This window comes from Vombatus ursinus, unplaced genomic scaffold, assembly GCF_900497805.2.
Source record: "Vombatus ursinus unplaced genomic scaffold, bare-nosed wombat genome assembly UNPS02000749.1, whole genome shotgun sequence".
NCBI classification, from domain to species: domain Eukaryota; kingdom Metazoa; phylum Chordata; class Mammalia; order Diprotodontia; family Vombatidae; genus Vombatus; species Vombatus ursinus.
The window spans coordinates 25,709,123-25,727,903 of NW_020940527.1; the positions used below are offsets into that span (position 1 = coordinate 25,709,123).

The following is an 18,781-nucleotide window of genomic DNA, read 5'->3' on the forward strand; positions in this document are numbered from 1 at the left end:
TGCCTACCTGCCAAAAAGACAAAGGCAAAGAGAAAACTCTGGCTAGAGTTTCCTTGAGTAGACAAGAATATTTAATAATAAAAATTTCTCATAAAGCACAGTGTATTTGTCATGAAACAGGTAAATAATGATTGGGAGATTAGACTTGGAGAGAAGTGGGACAAAGGGTCTCTAACAAGCAAACCTGCTATTTCAGGCAAGCTGCCACTCCCAGGGATCCCAACTCTGGTATCTCGAAGTCAGAGATGGAGGGCCCAAGTCACCTTTCTTTCCAATTTCACAGAGGCGAAAGGTCTTCAGAGACTCATAAAACCCTGAGGCCTTGGTATGAGCATTTATACCAAACTGGTGTGACCAATGACAAGTGGGAGCTATTTCAGTTCACAGACAAAAGGAGACACCTTGCTAAAGTAAGACAGCACTAAAGAACAACTCGTGGCCGAGAACAGCTTGGCATGGCTGACCACTGAAGTTGTGAGATCAGCAGCTCCAAGACCTGCACTCCTCCCAAATAAGAGGAGAGGGTTTGTTATCACCCCCTGTAACACAGATACCATTCCCATATCCATACAGGCCACCTTTTTTGCCACCAGTCATAATATCCTCCAAGGGAGGACCCGGCTCACTACTGGCTGAAGGATCTGCTCTCTAGTAATCAATCACCTTCCCATCCATAACCTAGCAGGTCCAAAGGCATCCCTGTGCAAGGCTACCCTCTAGTGGCCAGGAATGAAGCTAACACATCCTTTAGCATTTTGCTCTTCTGGCCCCAGGCGCTTCGCTACTACTTTAAAAAGTGATGCTGGCTACAAAACAGGTCTTGTTCAAGAACAATTGCTCTTTGCTCTTTGCCCTAAAAGCATCACTTCCCCTCCTACTAAGAAAGCCAGGCAAAGAAGGCCGGAACTGAATTCGTTATTTGTACATTTGCATTGTTATAAATACATTACATACAGTTTCTGCAGTGCATTAGAACAATACGTGACAGCAGCAGCGATCACGGTAACCAGGACTCCACTTCTTTTCTCCTCACTGCTGGAACGAAGCCTCTTGCCGACAAAAAAGAGCCAATTTGCTCCATTCTATTCAGAAGATTCCTACTGGATCTCTAGTTCCTTCCAGTCTATTCAGGGCAGCCTGAAACCAGCCTCCAACACTTCTAATTACCAGGGGCTGGGAAGAGACCCTACATCCATGTCACTGCTAGGGGACAGGAACTAACTCCTTCCCCAGTCTCAATTTCCTTCTGATCCTCTGCTCATCTTAAACAGGATAAACAATTTAATGATTTAACCATCCCCATCTTAAAACTTCAAGGGCTCTCCCCATCCTTCTGGGGGAGCAGGTGGGGTGGATGCAGAGGGAACTTGACATCTGATGTGTATCTATAAACACATACACACCATAAGGAAAGTTCTTTTCCTCCAAAAGGCCTTTTCACCCGTGAAGAGTTTGGAGCTTGGTTCTGGTTTCCACAGAATTGGGCAAGCTGGCCGTAGAGACCTCCAGTCTCCATGGGAGTCACTTGCCTTCTCAGTGTAGGTCCCTCATTTTCACATGCGTGTCACCCAGCCTAAGAATCAGGATGAGATTGTTGATTGGGATTGTCAGTGCTAGACAGCTAGGTTGTCCCTATCCTTGGGGCCATGCAGAAGGACTTACATACTCTTCCTGACAGAGAACAAAAATCCTATGGAAGGCTGGTTCTTTCTAGAACACAAGGGCCAAGAAGAGAGGTGATCACCACTACTGCTTTCTTGCCTCCGAGGGAGAGACTGGACAGGCTGAGGGCACTCTCTTCTTTGGTTACTGGTCAAACCATCTTTCTCTGCAAGGCTAATTCCGCTGTTTGTGACAGGGAGGGGGCTGGAACCCATACAGCTGTAGTAGTACAGTGTACCATCCTCAAAAAAAGAACTCAACTGCTACACGAGATAGGCTCTATTCCACTGTACTATCAAAGAGCCTTTGCATGGAAAAGACTCCTAAACCTGGCAAGGACAGCAGCTGGAGGAACAGTCACATGAAGGCAAACTGCTGGAAGCAGTAGGATGGGTGAACTGAGGAGGCAGTGAGGGACTCCTTCCTTTGGGGCCTGCTTTCTTAAAAAAGGGAAAACTGTCTAATAGAGGGAAAAAGATGGAAGGAAAGAATATTAACAACATTTACTTCCTGCTGTCCCACTCTGAAAAGCATGTCACACAAAACAATAAAATTCGGGTTTTGTTTCTTGCACCTCCATACCTTCTCCCAAGGAACAGACAACAGGAGCAGGTCAGTGGGGTGGACCAGGCACTAGCAGCCAGTAAAAGAAGGAATTGAAACCCTTACTCTAAGAGCCAAGGCCAAGCATGAACTATAGGCAAGATGAAGCAAATGGCCGGATAAGCTTTCTCAAGCACTGGATTCCTCTGAGAAAAGAACTGGAAAAGAATTTAAAAGTCTAAGAACACATTAGAGGGCTGAGACTGAAGCGTGCTGAGGGAAACAAAGTCTACTTTAGTTGCTAGGGCCAAGCACTCAAGAAAGTGGGATTGGGATAGAAGTATGACAGACCAATCAAAGCAAGGTCCACTAAGTTTAAGAAGTCATAAAGACAAGTCAACTCCAGCTCCCAGTGTACACATCGGGCCATGTGGAGAGCTGAATGCTGGGAATGTGCCTCCCTATTAAAACAAGTCTGACCACTACTGCCTCTGCTTGAGTCACAACTGCACAGCAGGCCTGAGAGCCAGTAGGATCCACATGGGCTTAGGCAAAGCTGCCTAAAGCCTACAGTTAAAATAGACTTTATAAAAATAAAACCACAACCACACCAGTAGATTTTGAAGCAGACTATATGCCACTGATGAGGTGGAAAGGGAACAGAGGGGACTTTCTGGTGGGTCCTGGTGGGCAGAAAGAGTAAAAACTAAAAGGAAAGGTATGACTTTTCCACTCAAGGTCTCACAAGTGTTATCCACTTTGATGCACTGTGACACAATCTCTCACCTCCATGGTACACAGGGAACCAAGGCTCCTGAATTCAACCAAGGTTATTTCTGAACTGGTATCACGTTGTGTACATTTTTGAGGGATAATGTTCTGCCAGGATATTGCTGCTAGGGTTTAATGTTTTGGAGGGTTTTTCTGATGCAGAATATAACAAGTGATAGGGAGCTGCAGCAGAGTAGGGTACCTGGGATGATGCAGCTTGGTGAAGTTCAATGAGGTGTTCTCTCCCTAGCGCCCCTACCACTCCCCTGCAGAATTCTGACCTCACACAGAAATGTAAAAGGCAACACCAGGGCCCAAGACTGCCCCAGTATGTCTGGAAGTGGTTCTCCCCATATTCTGCAAAGCTCTTTGGCTCTGCCAGAGGGGAAGGGTTCTCAGGTATATGATTCCACCTGCTTCACTGGCTTATCTCAAAAGCTGCTCCCCAGGTTCCCTCCCAGTCCCCAAGTCTGAGACATCATCTCATTTGCTGGCAGGGCTACCACCAGGAGAAGAAGGGTTTCCGGCTCTGAAAGCTCTGCGTGTAAGACTCGCTGGAGCTCCGCTGGTGGGACCGGGCTGTCTCCACAATCACAGGTGGCATCTGGACTAGATGAAGGGGGCTTTTATTGTCTTTCAGGGCCTGGCTTAGATTCAAAATCTGTAACAAGAAAGAAATTAGGTAAAGGGAAAGCCTAGGGATTATTTTAGCCTTCATGTAAAGGGAAATATCCAGATCAACTGGTCCACCTAGTTGTACAGAAGCCAACTGGAAAAGAGAAAAAAAACTTATTTTTCCATTAGGTTGCAACACTACCCTAACAAGGGTAAAAGAAAGGATATTTCATTCTTTATTTGGAACCTCCCCTCTCATGAATGAATGAATGAATGAATGAAAATGCATTTACTGATCCCTTAGAGTATACCAAGCACTGTGGCCACACAGAGAAAAGCCAGAGAGTTCATGGTCTCTCATCATTGTCCCTTCACCCTTCTACAGCAACATTTCCTCTCTCTTCATAGAGCGGCAGATCTGAGCCAAGTGTGCTGACAAGCATACCTCAGGGGAACAAAGCAGAGAGCCAACAAGAGCGCTCCCAAGCACATTCAGCCTAGAGGCACAGCACGGATTTGCTGTCATGAGCACACATTGTCACTCCTGCTCCACTCAGAACTACTCCTATTCCTCTAGAATAGGCAAGAAGGCTCCAGCCATTTCTTTAAACCAGCTGGGGGCCAAGATTCCCACAGGGAGGTGTCTACCCTTTCAAGCCTAAGGACTGAGAAGCCTAGGAGTGAGATCTCTTAAATGCTCTTCCTTGGAACACTTCTGCTTCAATCAATGAGGTCAAAGGATAAGGGAAAAGCCATATGCTACTTCCAAGACTGCAGCAGGTCCTACAGAGAGTTAGCTTTTCTCCTGAAGCAATATGGGCTCTTAAGAGGAATGAATCATTTACTTAATTTGTCTGGTTTTTATGATTTGGGAAATTATAGGGAATCTATGTAATCTTAACTAACCTCAATCACAAAGTATTTTACAGTCCTTTTAACCTCTGTCTACCTTATTCCCAAGGAAAAACAGACACCAGTAAAACCAAGGGTTTATTTCACCTGAGACACCTATGGCTTAGAAGTAAGGAACATCTATGTGGACAGTTATCAGTGCAGCTGAAAAGTCTGTTATGCTACAAAAGTCTGAGTATCTGATTTTTCTATATATAGAGGACCACTGCTTCTCAAAAATTTCAACACTAATCTAGCCTTATGTTTAACTATGCATTGCTGAGTTGAAAATGACTCCTGGTGTGTGGTGATGCCCTCTTTGTTTCTCCAGAAGCCTTTGCCCATTCTGACCAGCAGGTAGAAGGTGAAGGTGGTTATAAGCAGAGCAGAAAGAAAGGGGGAACAGCTGGTGCATGTGACATTGGGGCTAACGAGTGCAGATGGACAGGTGGCTGGGCTCCGTGTATCACAAAGTCTCCTATGTTATTTGGCATATTAACAAGTGGGTCATGAATCAAAAAAATGCTGGGAGATACTTGCTAAATGCATTTGCTTAGCGTGACAAAGTTGTTGATCATCCTAAAGAGACCCTAAGGTGGACCCTAGAAGGTGTATACTGAGCCTACCTGTCCCCGCATTACAGCAATTTGCTTGTGAAATTGGCCCCTGTCAAAACCAGGATCTTTCTGCAAGAGAAACAGGATGAGATGAGACTCCAAGTAGCATAGGTCCTTCCATAATTAGAAAGCTCTTACTAATAAAACCCAAGACTGGCTTTATACATTTTGGTGAAGCCTAATTATAGCCCAGGATTAACACATTCCATAATTCACAAATGGGGAAACTGAAGCACAAAGAGGGTAGATGACTTACCTGGATCACACAGTTAGTTAACATAGACCTCAGAGTTGCTGACACTCTCTCACAGCAAAAGGGGCTGACTGTGCTCAAAAGCCAAGTGAAGCACAAGATTCCTATCAGTGCTATCCACAACACTGGGACTTTCTTTGACTCTGAAAAGAGTAGCAGCCAGGCCTGTGCCCTCCCAATCCTAGTTCTGCGCCTGCTGGGTTCTAATGCTTCAGTTCAGGGATGGAGATGGATTGAAGTACAGAATTTCAGTCAATTAAGAAATCACATTTAGTAGATGTCAGCTCTACCCTCTTCACTTATACTAAAGTTGACTGAGACATACTTACTTCCTTTACACTAGTTAAATAAGGTTGAAATTCCCAAGGCTGACCTTGAAGAGCTCATACAGGTCCTCTTCCAGGTCCTTGATGAAGTTAGGATCAGATATCTTTGGAAGGATCAGGTCTTTGATTTCCTGGGAAAAGGGAATTTTGGCTTGGGGCAGCCAAGCCCAATAAAAAGGATCTGAAAGAAGCAAAGAACAAAAGTAAAAATCCACCATTGGGGAAATTCTAGCTCATCTGTGTTCTCTTCCTACAAGAACACTCTAAGAAAGTACTACCCACAGCTCCATTCTATAGCACTTAGAGCATAAAAGCAAAATGCACAAGGGTTATTGAACTCCAAAGTAAACTAAATTCTAACTAAAAGTATGTTACTTGCCTCTCAAACATGGATATGAGTCTCCTAAAAAGGCAGGGTAGGGGGCCAACTTAATATTTTCCACCCCGTCTCAGAGAATTATCAACTATGGTTGGACAGGTATCATCTTTAGGAGGCTCAAGTAGGGAAAGAGAGCATAGCACTTCACAGCTATTCCAGAGAATCATAGGCTTTTCAGGGAATTAAAATTTTAGACTGATGAGAGATTACAATAAGGGAAGGAGTTAGGATAGGTAGAAAAGTATAGCGTCTACAGTATAGGAAAGTCTTGCTGGTCCTGAGAAGGGAGAACATAACTCTAATTTATGGTTTCCAAGAAGAAAAGCCTGAACCACTACGGTCTTGGGACTTACACGCCCTCCAGGAGTCAGGATGCTTCAGAGGGAAAGCCAGCCCATTGTCTATGGCAGCCAGTTTGATAACAGGCTCCTTCACCACTACCCAGTCTGTGTCCTGGAGGGGAAGGGAAGGCTTATTACACAGGGATGCCCATTACCAAAATCCGCCAGTCTCATCCCCTTTATATTGTAAAAGTGGTTTTCTCACCTTGTCAAATCCATCCATCCTAGATCACCCTTCCTCTTCAATTTATTTCTCCTTATTTATCCTTTTGCAATGGATCCAAACTCTTGCAACATTTTCTCTCTGACTGAATTAAAGTTCTAAGGCTTTTTCCATCTTGGAAAAGTTTAGCAATCTAAAAGCTACTCTTCCCTCAAGAGAGGGGGATTAGTGATCTAAACCCAAAAGAATTACAGACCAAGAAGGGACCTTAGAAATCATATAATCCAACTCACTCATTTTACAGGTGAGGAAACTAGGACCCATAATGAGCAAGTGATCCGTCTGAAAGAGTCAGTTCACGGTAGCGCTGGGGGGTAAGCACCCAGGTCTCCAGTCTCCCAGGCTAGTGCTGTTTTCACTATATCACACCACTTCTCCAGACAGAGATAAAGAAAATAGGATTGATGATTCTAAGCTGAAAAGTGTCAAAGTAAAGGAAATGAAAATCCTCAAAGAGTGGAAAGGAGAAAGAAAACTTGGTCTACTTTCCAAGTGTCTATTGTGCAAAGCTGGCTCCACAGGCACTGCTGATTTCCAGCATGGGGACAGAATCACTAAGCAGAACCAGCTGCTCTTTCACAGGAAGCTCTACTCCATGAGCTCACTGGTACACAGAGCTAAAGCACACAGGGAAGTATACCTGCCTTAGGGGCATAACAGCTGACTGGTGGGAGGAGAGGCCAGACACTAACCCCTGAGCCTCAACAGGAGACATGCTGCCGATGGGAGAGAAGGATAACAGGGCAGCAAGCCACAACAACCTCCTATATTCACTCCGGGCAACTAATCCAAGGCATGAGTTACTGTCTAACACAGTGACGAGTATAGGTAGGCAACCAGGATGAGGATCGTGGATGAAGAAGTGTGATTAGGGAAATAAGTCACTAGTGATGAACTCTCCCATCAAAGCTTTAAAGAATGCATTAGGGTAGTTATCCTATCCTGCTCTTTTCTGCCCAGTCTGACCCAGATCCCTATTCATCTAATCTCCATTTGTGGATTTAAAGATCCTATGATTAATTTACTATGGGAACAGTTCATTGGTAGTATGTCATGCATTAAGAATCCTCTTCAAGGATCCTTTCTCTACCAGGGCTTCTCAGACTCTTACCCGGTAGCTGGAATTATCCATCGGACAATCATATTTGATCAGCCAATTGTCATTGCCTCTATCTGCAAACAGAAACATCAAAGGTCAGCAGGGAAAACTGCATACCAGCAAGCTCTAATGTGGTAGGAATGGGCAGGGGTTAAAGTCACTGCTTACAATTCATCAAACTGACATCAGTAACCTGGAGCCAGGGAAAAGAAAGCAAGAATCGTCTGTCTGGGGAGGGAAGCTGGCTAGGGTAAAGAGTTCTAATACTAGTTATGGGCCTTCCCACCTCTGGTAGCTGATACCATATTCGGGTACAGTTTAAGTCCTCAGAAAATCTCTGCTGAAAATGCGGTAACTTATAAGCTCCAGAAGAGGACAGGGAACAAATGTAATATAGCAGTAAAAGCAGAAGTCTATGTCAGTTGCGTAATAGACTACCACCCATATTCAGAAGAGGCAGAAATTCTCTTTCCCCTTCCAAGTTATGATCTATACACCCAGCTGCCCTTCTTGTAAATCCCAACACTAAGGGTGAGAGTGTTCAGCTACAGGATCCCTTTTCAACTTAGAAAATAACCTAAAAATGTCATGTTGGAAAGGTCCTTGGCTCATTCTAGTGAAAAATTTGGTTCAAGCCAAAGGATCTCTCATTTAGACACTAAGCAACCCACAATCATCTGAAGAGGTTAATCAGATCATTGAGTTTTCAATTCCTACAAATATCTGTGTGTCTGCATAACAGATTACTGGAGTAGGGCTCCCCACAGTAACTCACCAGTGTTTCGGATGATGTAATCTAGTACCACCAACCGTTCAAATTGCAATAGCAGCTGCCGATTAGTGTTCTCAGGCAGTGAATCTGCTTCAAATCGTCGCAGCCAATAGTCGGCATCCTTGTAGCCTTCAACAAAGAGCTGGAATGAACCAACCTGGCAGCAGAGAAGAAAGGCAGAGGTCAGACTACTGTTTCTCTGATGTTTAATTCCAGAACCTCCAGGAAGGCCAGATGCCCATCGAGGTCCTGAGAAATCAATACACCAGAAGTTGCCAAACAGTTGCCAAAACAGTATTGTCCTCTTCAGCATTCCATTTCTTTGAAAATGTGGAAGAAGGAAGTCATGAGAGTGGCCACCTAAGAAAACATGCAAAGCCTACCCAGATGGCCTGGCTGAGCTTGTTGGCAGAAGCACACTCAGACACCCCAAGGTGAACAATCCCCCAAGTTTCAGGCTGTCCGGCACTAAAATGAGGACAGAATAGCATGATGAGCTCCCTATGTCCTTTACACACACACACCCACACACACACACACACACCACTCTGAACACACTTTTCTGCAAAATGCCAGCAGCCGAGCCACCAGAAAGCACCTTGCCTACGGATCATTTCTGACACACATGACAAAGGTGGCTAAATCTGCTCTCTACCTTGGGTGGAAGCCCGATTCGGTTAAACCGTTGTCCAACTTTTGGCACTTTCTCTAGGGCAAGTCGCTTCCCCCTGGACTTCACTCGGTCAATGGCACTGTAGTTGAAGGTCTCACTAGCCAGGTATACTACCTAAAGTAGAAAAACAAGAGACCAACTGAAAGGACAATCTGATCCCAGAGACTCCTTGGATATTAATAACTAATAATTAATAACATTAATAACAGCTTAAAACCATTAATAATAGCTCAAAACCATCAGAGAAGAACAGTATTTTTCTATATAAGGATGAAACAAATTCACATTTATAATAAGGTATCATTGCAGGGCACTCTAGCTCTTCCAATATCAGATATGGTAGCTCCTCTAAGGGAGAAGAAAAACTCACAACAAAGGAATTTGTCCATATAAATGTCTGAGGCAATTAATGATAAAAAATTTTCCCTCAAAGTCTCTTTGAAGTACATTGCAAATTTTCTGTTGCCCATCTCTGTAACAGTAGGCATTTAGAAATTAAAATCATTCTAATTTTCTTTGCCTTGCAGATTGGAAAACTAAGGCAAATGAACAGACAAAAGAATGACTTATCTAAGGCTAACGCCAGTCATTTGTAAGTGAGTAGGTCCAGTTTTCAGCTCTCAAGATACTGCCAGTCTTCTCCTCCACACTGCCTTATTTCTCATCCCTCTTTGCAGCACACTATTCCCTTTCCTATGAGTAATGAAACTCTCATAGTCTGAAAGTGAGGAGCAACACTGTACAGGGGAAAGACCACTAGATCTTGAATTAAGGAGCCTCCATTCAAATTCCAGCTCTGCTGTGTGTACTGGGGCCTTAAAAAAGTCATTTAATCTCTAGTTCTGTTTCCTCTCATTGACAATAAGGAGGTAGGACAAAATGACCTCTAATTTTCCCTCCAGCTCTAAATACATGGTCCTATGAAGCCTAATAGAATTCAGGCAGCTAAGGCCTAGATAAGAATCAAAAGGTTATTATTTAAGATTCAACCATACAGGCCGTCTTCATACTGACATCTTCTGATCAACAAAGACTCCTGTGCAAAGGCTCTTGTGACTGAGGGCTCTTCAATCTCTGCTCTCAGCAGCTGCAGGGGATGGAGAGTAGTTTGTTTCAGGCAGAACACAAAATATGAGAAAGGAAGTAACATGAAATAAGATTGGAAAAGTAGGCTAAGTCTAATTAAAGAAAGCCTTGAATGCCCAGGTCAGGGAGATAATGAAGGTTTTTGAATAGAAGAGTTATGTGATCAGAATAGCTCACTTGGAAGATTATCTGAGGCAACTACGAGAAGGATGGATTGAAAAAGTAGATCAATTAGGGGCTGCGAGCACAGCAGCCATCAGAATATGTGGTTTAAAGGTTAAAAGGGAAAAAATACAAGAATCAATCTGAGTTGCTGCAGTAGACAAAAAAAGATGGAAACAGATGAGAGTAATACTATGTAATCAAATCTAACAAAAAATGAAGCTCAGGTTAGGAGTCTAAGTACCTGGGAGATGATGATGCTATCAACAGAAATCAAGATGTTAGAAAGGGTAAGTTAGAGCTCCAGGGGAAATAATGAATTCAGTTTTTAGCATGTTGAGTTTGAGATGCTAGTAGACCAATCAAGTAAAGATACCCAACAGAAAACAGAACGTATCATCTTTCCTTAAACATATCCTTTTCCTAAAACCTACTGCTTTCCTTAACTTTTCTATTTCTTTTGAAAATATCCACATATTTCAAGTCATTCAGACTTGTAAAACCACATTCATCTTTGCCTCTTCCCTTTTTCTTTGACCTCACACATCCCATCATTTGACAAGTCTACCTTTACAATATTTCTCACATCCAAACCTTCCTTTCAACTTCCATTGTAACCACTCTTCTGAGGAGAAGCTAAAGGACAGAGATAGACCTTTAGGAGTCATTTCCATAGAGCTAAATAATTGAAGCCATAGGAAGTACAGGAAGGAAGAGCAGAAAGAGAGAAAAGGAGACTAAGGACAGAACCATGGGGGATGTGTAGTATAGGAAGATAAAGACCCAGAAAGGAAATAAAGAAGGATCAGTCATGAAGGTAGAACCATAAGAGTATCATGTCAGAAATATCAAGGGCCAAGATAAAATCTAGGAAGGCGTGGTCAATAAGAGTCAAATGCTTCCGAGGGAAAAAGAATTGAAAATAGGACCCTAGATTTAGTGAAAAGGAAGTCATTACTGAAAATGGAAAAAGCTGTTTCAAGTGACAGGGAAGGAAGCTAGATTGAAAGGGACTCAAGAAGGGGTGGGTGGTGAGCCTAGGGGAGGGAGTGAGAGTACACTATTCACTAGAATTCTGGTAAGGAAGCAGAGACAGAGAGAAGATTGTGGGGTTAGAGAGCTCAAGGGAAGAGGTTTTGTTTTGTTTTCACAATTGAGAGGAGACCTGAGCATGTTTGTAGGTGGAGAGGAAGACCGAAGATGTGTTAGAACAAGAGGATTACTGTCACACCAAAGGGACAAGAGGGAATAAAGATAAAACTGAAGACATAAGTGGAAATTCTAGCCTTACTTAGCAAGGAGGATTAATTATTCCTATGAAACAAGAAGGAAGAAAAAGATGGGTACTGACACTGTAAATAACACTGCTAGGTACTAAGGAGGATAGACAAGAATTTGAAAATCAAATAAAAGAATGTAAGCTCTTCGAGAGTAGACCACTGTTTTTGTCTTTAAGTCTCAGTGCCTTGCACATATCAGGGGCTTAATGGCTGTGGAAATGAATATTAAAGTATTATGTAAACTGTAAAACATTAAATGTAAGATATTATAATCATTCAGATGTGGTATTGGTGTTATATTGAGACCTAGAGGTGTTGTTCAGACACATACTTCAAACATGCCCATCATGAAAACATTTTAGGATTTTTAATGTTTGTCTTTATATCCCCGTACCTGGCACAGTACTTGGCACAACATCATGACTTAGTAAGTGCTTGTTGAATGAAAGAATCTTAGATGCCTGTCAAATAATGCTTGAAAATCACGGAAACAAACTATGCCACATCCTTCTACCTGAAGGGACACTACACTACAGACAGGACTTAATGCTTTGCTGCTCTTTGCTACGTAAGATTTCAATGAAAATCAGCGCCCCTGCCTTGCATTCTAAAGATCAAATGAGAAAGTTCCTTAATTTGTGTAGGTGAGTTCCATAATTCATGAAAGGGTCAAGAGACAGTCATTTATTCCTCACCCATCTTCAGGTACTATCCTTTCAAGAGCTACTGAACTCCCCTAATGACCAGTGATCATAATTCAAATGAGTTATGAGCTGTTTTTGTCCTTCCCTACACAAAGTGTTCTTATAAGAAGTCACACGCTGGTCTTGAGATGCCATTCAGCCTTTAACCCTAGGAAGTTTAATGGGTTCATAAGAACATTCTACAGTCTGAATTTGGATAAATATGAAAAATACAAAGAAATATGGAAAGACATTTATATACACAGTGATTGTGATTGTATTAAAAGAAATAACAGCAATGAAATTTGACAAGTAAACAGATGGAAAGGTAACTGCAAAGGGACATAGCAAATAAGATGTTATTGTAATTATTTTACCAAATTTATACATACACACACACACGCACATTTTCCTTTTAGGAAACAAAAGTTTGGAGTTTCAAGTTTGATTAATTCTTTGTTTCTTTTATTTGCTTTTGCTGAGATAGTTAATAAATTTATATTAAAATTGTGTTTAAAATTTGAAAAGAAAAAACAAACAGGCTCTAGAGAATTTGTTTTGATCTACAACTGTCCTTGGAAATCCCCTGTAAAGTCCAAACAATTCTCACACTCCCAGAGAATCTTTGACTCATCTCTTTACCCAGGATCCCAAAACTATACCTTGCCTCCAACCCCCTTGTCCTAAAAGTCCCCTAGATCATAGTCTAACATGAACATAACACTGATAGCTCAATTAACTGGTACACTCTAGGCTGTAGCGGAATTTCTAGAATGGTCATAGGTGCTCTACCAGTTCTATTCTCTAGGAATCTCCCAGGATCTAGGAGAATGAGTCACAGGAATTTCTGCGGTCATAGACAACTTAGAAAATGGATAGGCCTAGAGGCAGCTAGGTGGCACACTGGATAGAGTACCCACCCTGGAGTCAGGAGAACCTGAGTTCAAATCCAGTTCAGAAGCATAACACTCACTAGCTTTGTGACTCTGGGCAAGTCACTTAACTCCAACTGCCTCACCAAAAAAAAAAAAAAAAGTAGGAAAACAGATAGCCCTCACACTGAGCCTGATGACCCTCCTGCAAGTGACTGGGGTTTATAACACCATGAACCAACAAAGGTTTTGATACTCCCACGGAATACCTAACTTACCTTAGTACGGGGTACAATATTGAGTTCTAGTTTTTGGTCCACCAAACTGGCCCCTGCCTCTGATAGATAGCCCTGATTGAGGACGAGACAATCACGGCCAAAGCAACAGGGACAGCATAGCTTCTGTAGCCATTTGGTCCACTTGGGGTTAAGGTGCCCATATGGCTCTTCATTCTTGGGTTTGAAGACACCGATGATTTTCTACATGGAAAAGAGAGACAGGTGATGAGGGAGAAGAAAGTAATAAAAATGGATGGGAAAATAGCAGAATAGTCCCATACATTTCCTACAAAGAAAATAAACAACTTTGTCTCTACAGCACAAGGGACAACTTTATGCATGTAAATTAGAATTTTGGAAAGAATTTTCTTCCTTTCCACATTCTGGCCCTAAATCATTAACTATTTTTAACCCATTCATTACCTTTGCCTACAAGCTGTTCCAAACCACAGGGCAAAGTTATATACCTCCACAGAAGGCCTAGATGCAAGGTCTTAAGAGTATGGAAGCCAAGTTACATGATAGTCAAGTTAATGGTAGCCAAGTATATCTTCAGGCAACAGTCAAGTCACTCTCTTTTGGCAATCCAATATAGCTCCCTCACAGCAAAGAGAGAAATCACACTAACATTATCAAGCTTCAACTTTTAAATCTTATAGCAGCTATTATCAATTAGGTGTGGACACAGTGTATATAAACGAAAATAACCAAGGTATCTTTTAATGAAATGAATAAAATCCCTCTCTTAGTTGCTTACTTCCTCCAACAGTCTTACTATACCCCCTTTGAAATTAAAAACAAACAAACAAACAAAAACCTCTAAAAACAACAACAAAGGAAACACCCTAAGAAAGAATCACAATAGTGACTGAAAGGACCTATTACCAGGCTCCGGTGAAGTGCTCATCAATCTGTGGAACCTCTGCTTATTGCATCACTATGCTCCAGGGTTCTTGGCACCTAAGAGCGCTTCTGGCTACAAATCTACCAGCTGGTAGTCACTTGTATTCCATGCCATTATGAAATTTCTCTCACTGTGGATGACCCTATAGGTTGGTCAACTTTTTGAAGTTGTTTTTTCATTTGCTTCAATCCTTCTTCCAGTAAATATGCTGACTTAGCCTTCTAACACAATGATTCACTAACAAATCATATGATTCTTTCTCTTCCCCTCACCCTCCCAACCAACTCAAGATAGTCTAAGTCACAGGATTTTTTCAAGTCTCCGTCATTTCCCGAGGATTAGATGATAGCAGAACACATACAGACAATTAATAGCCAACCCTTGCAAAAGACAACCACTCACATTAGAGTTGGCAAAGTATCTAACTCCATCAACAGCTACCCAATAACAGAAGCAATTCCTGCAGAAAACCAAGTTGACCCAGAATTTGGGATAGTAGGAGGGACACAGAGCTGTCCTGCCCTCCAAAAAATTCATCAGTTCTAAAAAACATTTACTGCATATACAAATTCCTCTTTCATTTGCAGCCATTCCCAATCTGGCTGCAACCTATCTTACGTTTCCAAATTGATTTCACATTATTCCCTTTCATGCCAAACTGGTGTACTTCCTGTTCCCTACACATGACATTTTTCCTATTTCCATGCCTTTAAACACTCTATCCCCACACCTGTAATGTTCTCCCTCCTCATCTCCACCTCCTAAATTCCCTAGCTCCATTCAAGGCTCAGCTCAAGGTCAGTTTAGTACTGAAGACCTTTCCTGATCTCCTTTAGCATTTCCTTTCTCCCTCTCCTCAACATTTTCTATTTACTTTATGAATATTTTGCATTTATTCATCTATTGCTCCCCTTTAGGAGTTTCTAAGCAACTTGAAGGTAGGGACTGTCTCCATTTTTGTCTTTGTAACTCTTGCACCTAGCATAGTGCCTGGCACACAGCAGGTGCTTATATTAAACTGAATTCACAGTGTAGCTCCTCAGAATTAATTGTGTATCCAGAGATCACCAAGTTAAGGCACAAGGAACAAAGACTCATTAGCACTCCCTTGCTATAGGTCTGTCAAAGAAAAATCCCCTTCCTCATTTTGCCTATTCTACATCCCACCTACCCCCAAAGTCCTCTGGGTCAGAAGCTGGCCTGGACTTAACAGTGACACTCTCGAGTGACTCTAAAGTATCTCTGGACCCATCGTAAGCTACATCTGATGTCATCAAGTGGTCCCAAGAAAGATGAAAGTTCAGAATCTACCTGCTCAGGGAAGGAATGGCCTAGTGACCTTCCTGCACTTTGTCTGGGACACAAGGAATTATTAAGCTAGCCCCCTAAAAAAAATGAAGACCAAGTTATTCATACCTGTTGGGGCCAAAAGAAAACTAGAGCTACTAAGGACTAAACATTTCTACTTAAAGAAAACAGACCATCAAAAGTCAACATCACTGTGAAATAAGACCTCTCTACCATGCCAGGGATATTATCTTCTCATTGAAGAGAACAGCCATCATGAATTTCAAAGAATTAACACTGTTGTCACTAAGCTACAACACAGACACACACACACCCCCCTCTACTTCCAATATGGACAAGTGAAAGCAAATCATAGGAACATAGAGTTACTACTGGAAGGGACCTTGGAGATCATCTTGTCCAATCCTTTCATTTTGCAGATAAGGAAAACTGAGGCCTACAGAGGTTAAGTGACTTGCCAAAGGTCACGCAACTATCAAGTAGCAGAGGTAGGATTCAAACTTAGGTCCTTTGACTCCAAATTCAGTACTCTTAACATTGCACCACAATGCCTCCTCAGATCTGTGGGCCATCAAGATTGACCAACCAGCAACTTGAAACGTATCATTTTGGTGTATGCTACATTTACTTTGTGAAGAATGAATGGCATGGTAGTATTAATTTGTTTACTATGCACACACGTATACATACATACACACACATATGTATATATGTATGTGTACTTTGACATCCCCTTCATACAGAGTGTAAGAATGTTCACAGTCCCTCTAGGTCATCATAAAGCCTTCCCAGGCAAGGTCTCTAGATCCCATAAGCTCAGGTACAAAGGTGGCAATCCTTTTATCTCTCAGGCCAAATAAACAGATCACATTACTGCTACCTCCTGTGTCAGAGCATGGGATCATTTTCTCAGCTGACCTGGCTCACTTCCATTAGAAATATAAGTGTTAAAAAAAAAAAATCTTTCTCCTGCTTCCCCTCCCATCTAGAAGTATTCTCCAGTTCCCTCTCACAAACAAAGAACAACAAAATCTTAAAAAATAATTTATTAGCTCTTAGATCCCAATCTGTTTTCCAAATGACAAGGACGAAAGTAATAAAGGGAAGGTGGTATGGCACAAGGACCAAAGGACCAGTACTAGAAACAGGTTGAGTCCTGTTTCTGAAACATGGTGTAAACAAGTTACTTAACTTCCCTGGGCCTTGGATTCCTCATCAGAAAAATGAAAGGTGTGGCCTAGATGTAGATGGCACGTGAGATCCTATCACTAGCCTTTTGGAGAGGTCAACCACTTTGATTTGCCCACTGCTTCCAACCAAAAAAGAACAAACTTATATCATTCAGAAATGAACACCATTCTTCAATACCCACCCAAGGGGAGTGGGTATCAATGCTATCAATTCTGCTACCTCAAACAGATTCTAATATGCTTGGTAATCACTCACTCCTGTAAATTACAAGGGAATACTCAGAATGCTTGCGGAGAGCCTCTACAAAATCTCCCTGGGAACAAGTGGGTCAGATAAACGACCTGAATAACTAAGGTAACCAAAGTACAGTCATATATATTTACATCACAGCCTAACCTAGTCATCCAAACCTCAGAACTAAAGAGTTCAGAATCCTTCAGAAGAGATAAGTACCAATAGTGTACAAGAGTTCGAAATGTGCTGGCCATGATCTTTTAATAACAGAGAAAATAGATGGTTTTTCAGTAAGTTATTTTGAATTAATTCTTGAGAGGCTTTTAAGGAAGGAGCTGAACACACTGTTTTACCAATGGCACCTCTGATATGATTTCAATCATGGCCTAAATTATTGTTTATTTTTCAAAAGTATAAAAGCAAGAGTTGTGGACAGATAGTCTTCTCCCACACACACTCTGCAGACTCACGAAAAATCTGGATCTTGCCTAATGGGAAAAAATTAGCTACCCCCTGGCTTGAAAAGAGAAACGGAGGAGGAAAGCACCTGACAGCTCCGTGTTTTCTAAGTCTCCATATTCGGAAATGAAGGACCGTAAGAGAAATTTGCATCACTTTGCAGAAGAATTTCGAAAAAAGCAGGACAACTATTTCCAATGATGATGCCACTGGCAAGGCCACCCACTCTGTCATCAGCACCTGCAAACATACTGGGGGAGAGAGACTTGGGTCCCTGACTTTCAGGTACCCCTGCAGGCATGGATCACCCTGACGGAAAATGGACATTCAGGGCCCACGGACGCTCGCGTGGCTTCAGTGAACTCATCTGGTTCTGGACGAAAAGGAGAGCCAGGGCCCCAAGTCTAAAAGCCGGGGGATTCGTGGGCTGGAGCGAAGAGAACTGCTGGAACAGCAACATCTCTCGGCAAGTGACTGCCCCCATCCTGAGCCTTGCGGGGCCCGTCTCCCCACAAGCTCCGCTTCCTCTTTCATTTCCTTCCCGTCTCCAATCGGGTTCTGATTTGATTCTAAGTTCCCCCGCGTCTCCCCACGCTGAGTTTGCTTTCCCCGCCCAGCCTCACGCCCCTCCCCCGCCCCCGCGCTCACCCCCTGGGGGTCCTTGACGAAGTAGCTGCCGCTGGAGCCCTGGTAGATGCGCTCCGGGTAGATGCCGCGCTCGCTCGCCAGCTCGGCCAGCCGCACCACTTCGGCGAACTCGGGGTCGTCCGGGAACTCGTTCCGCTCCCGCTGGGCCTGCGCAGCCTGCGCCGCCGCGTGGGCCTGGGCCGCCAGGGCCTGCGCCTGGACCGCCACGGCCTGGGCCTGCGCCTGGACCGCCGCGCCCCGCGCCCCGCCCGGGCCCCGCTCCAGCAGAGGCTGCCGCTCCCGGTCCCGGCCCGGGGAGCCCGGCGGCGACGGCCCCAAGCCGGACGACGGCACCACTCGCACCACGGCCCCTGGCACCTGAGGGAAGTGAGCGCCCGGGCTCGGGCCCGACGGGAAAGTGTAGTCCGGGGGGTGGGCCCGCTCCGGGGACACCAGGGGGCTCGTTTCGTCCATCCCTGAGGCGGCCGGCTCCAAGACGCGCTCGGCTCAGCGAAGCCCCGGCACCGGACCA

At 43.4% G+C, this 18,781-nt stretch overlaps 1 protein-coding gene across 1 annotated transcript; it reads right to left on the reverse strand.

Annotated features, from left to right (window-relative positions):
- Positions 1-53: 53 nt before the first annotated feature.
- Positions 54-18,781, reverse strand: PI4K2A (phosphatidylinositol 4-kinase type 2 alpha). Its single transcript, XM_027859505.1, has 9 exons — positions 18,271-18,781; positions 13,527-13,727; positions 9,148-9,279; positions 8,496-8,649; positions 7,733-7,794; positions 6,411-6,510; positions 5,726-5,859; positions 5,109-5,168; positions 54-3,637 (listed from the first exon to the last, which is right to left on the reverse strand). Exons 1-9 carry the CDS (start codon positions 18,721-18,723, stop codon positions 3,476-3,478), a joined length of 1,458 nt encoding a protein of 485 aa, XP_027715306.1. The 5' UTR covers positions 18,724-18,781; the 3' UTR covers positions 54-3,475.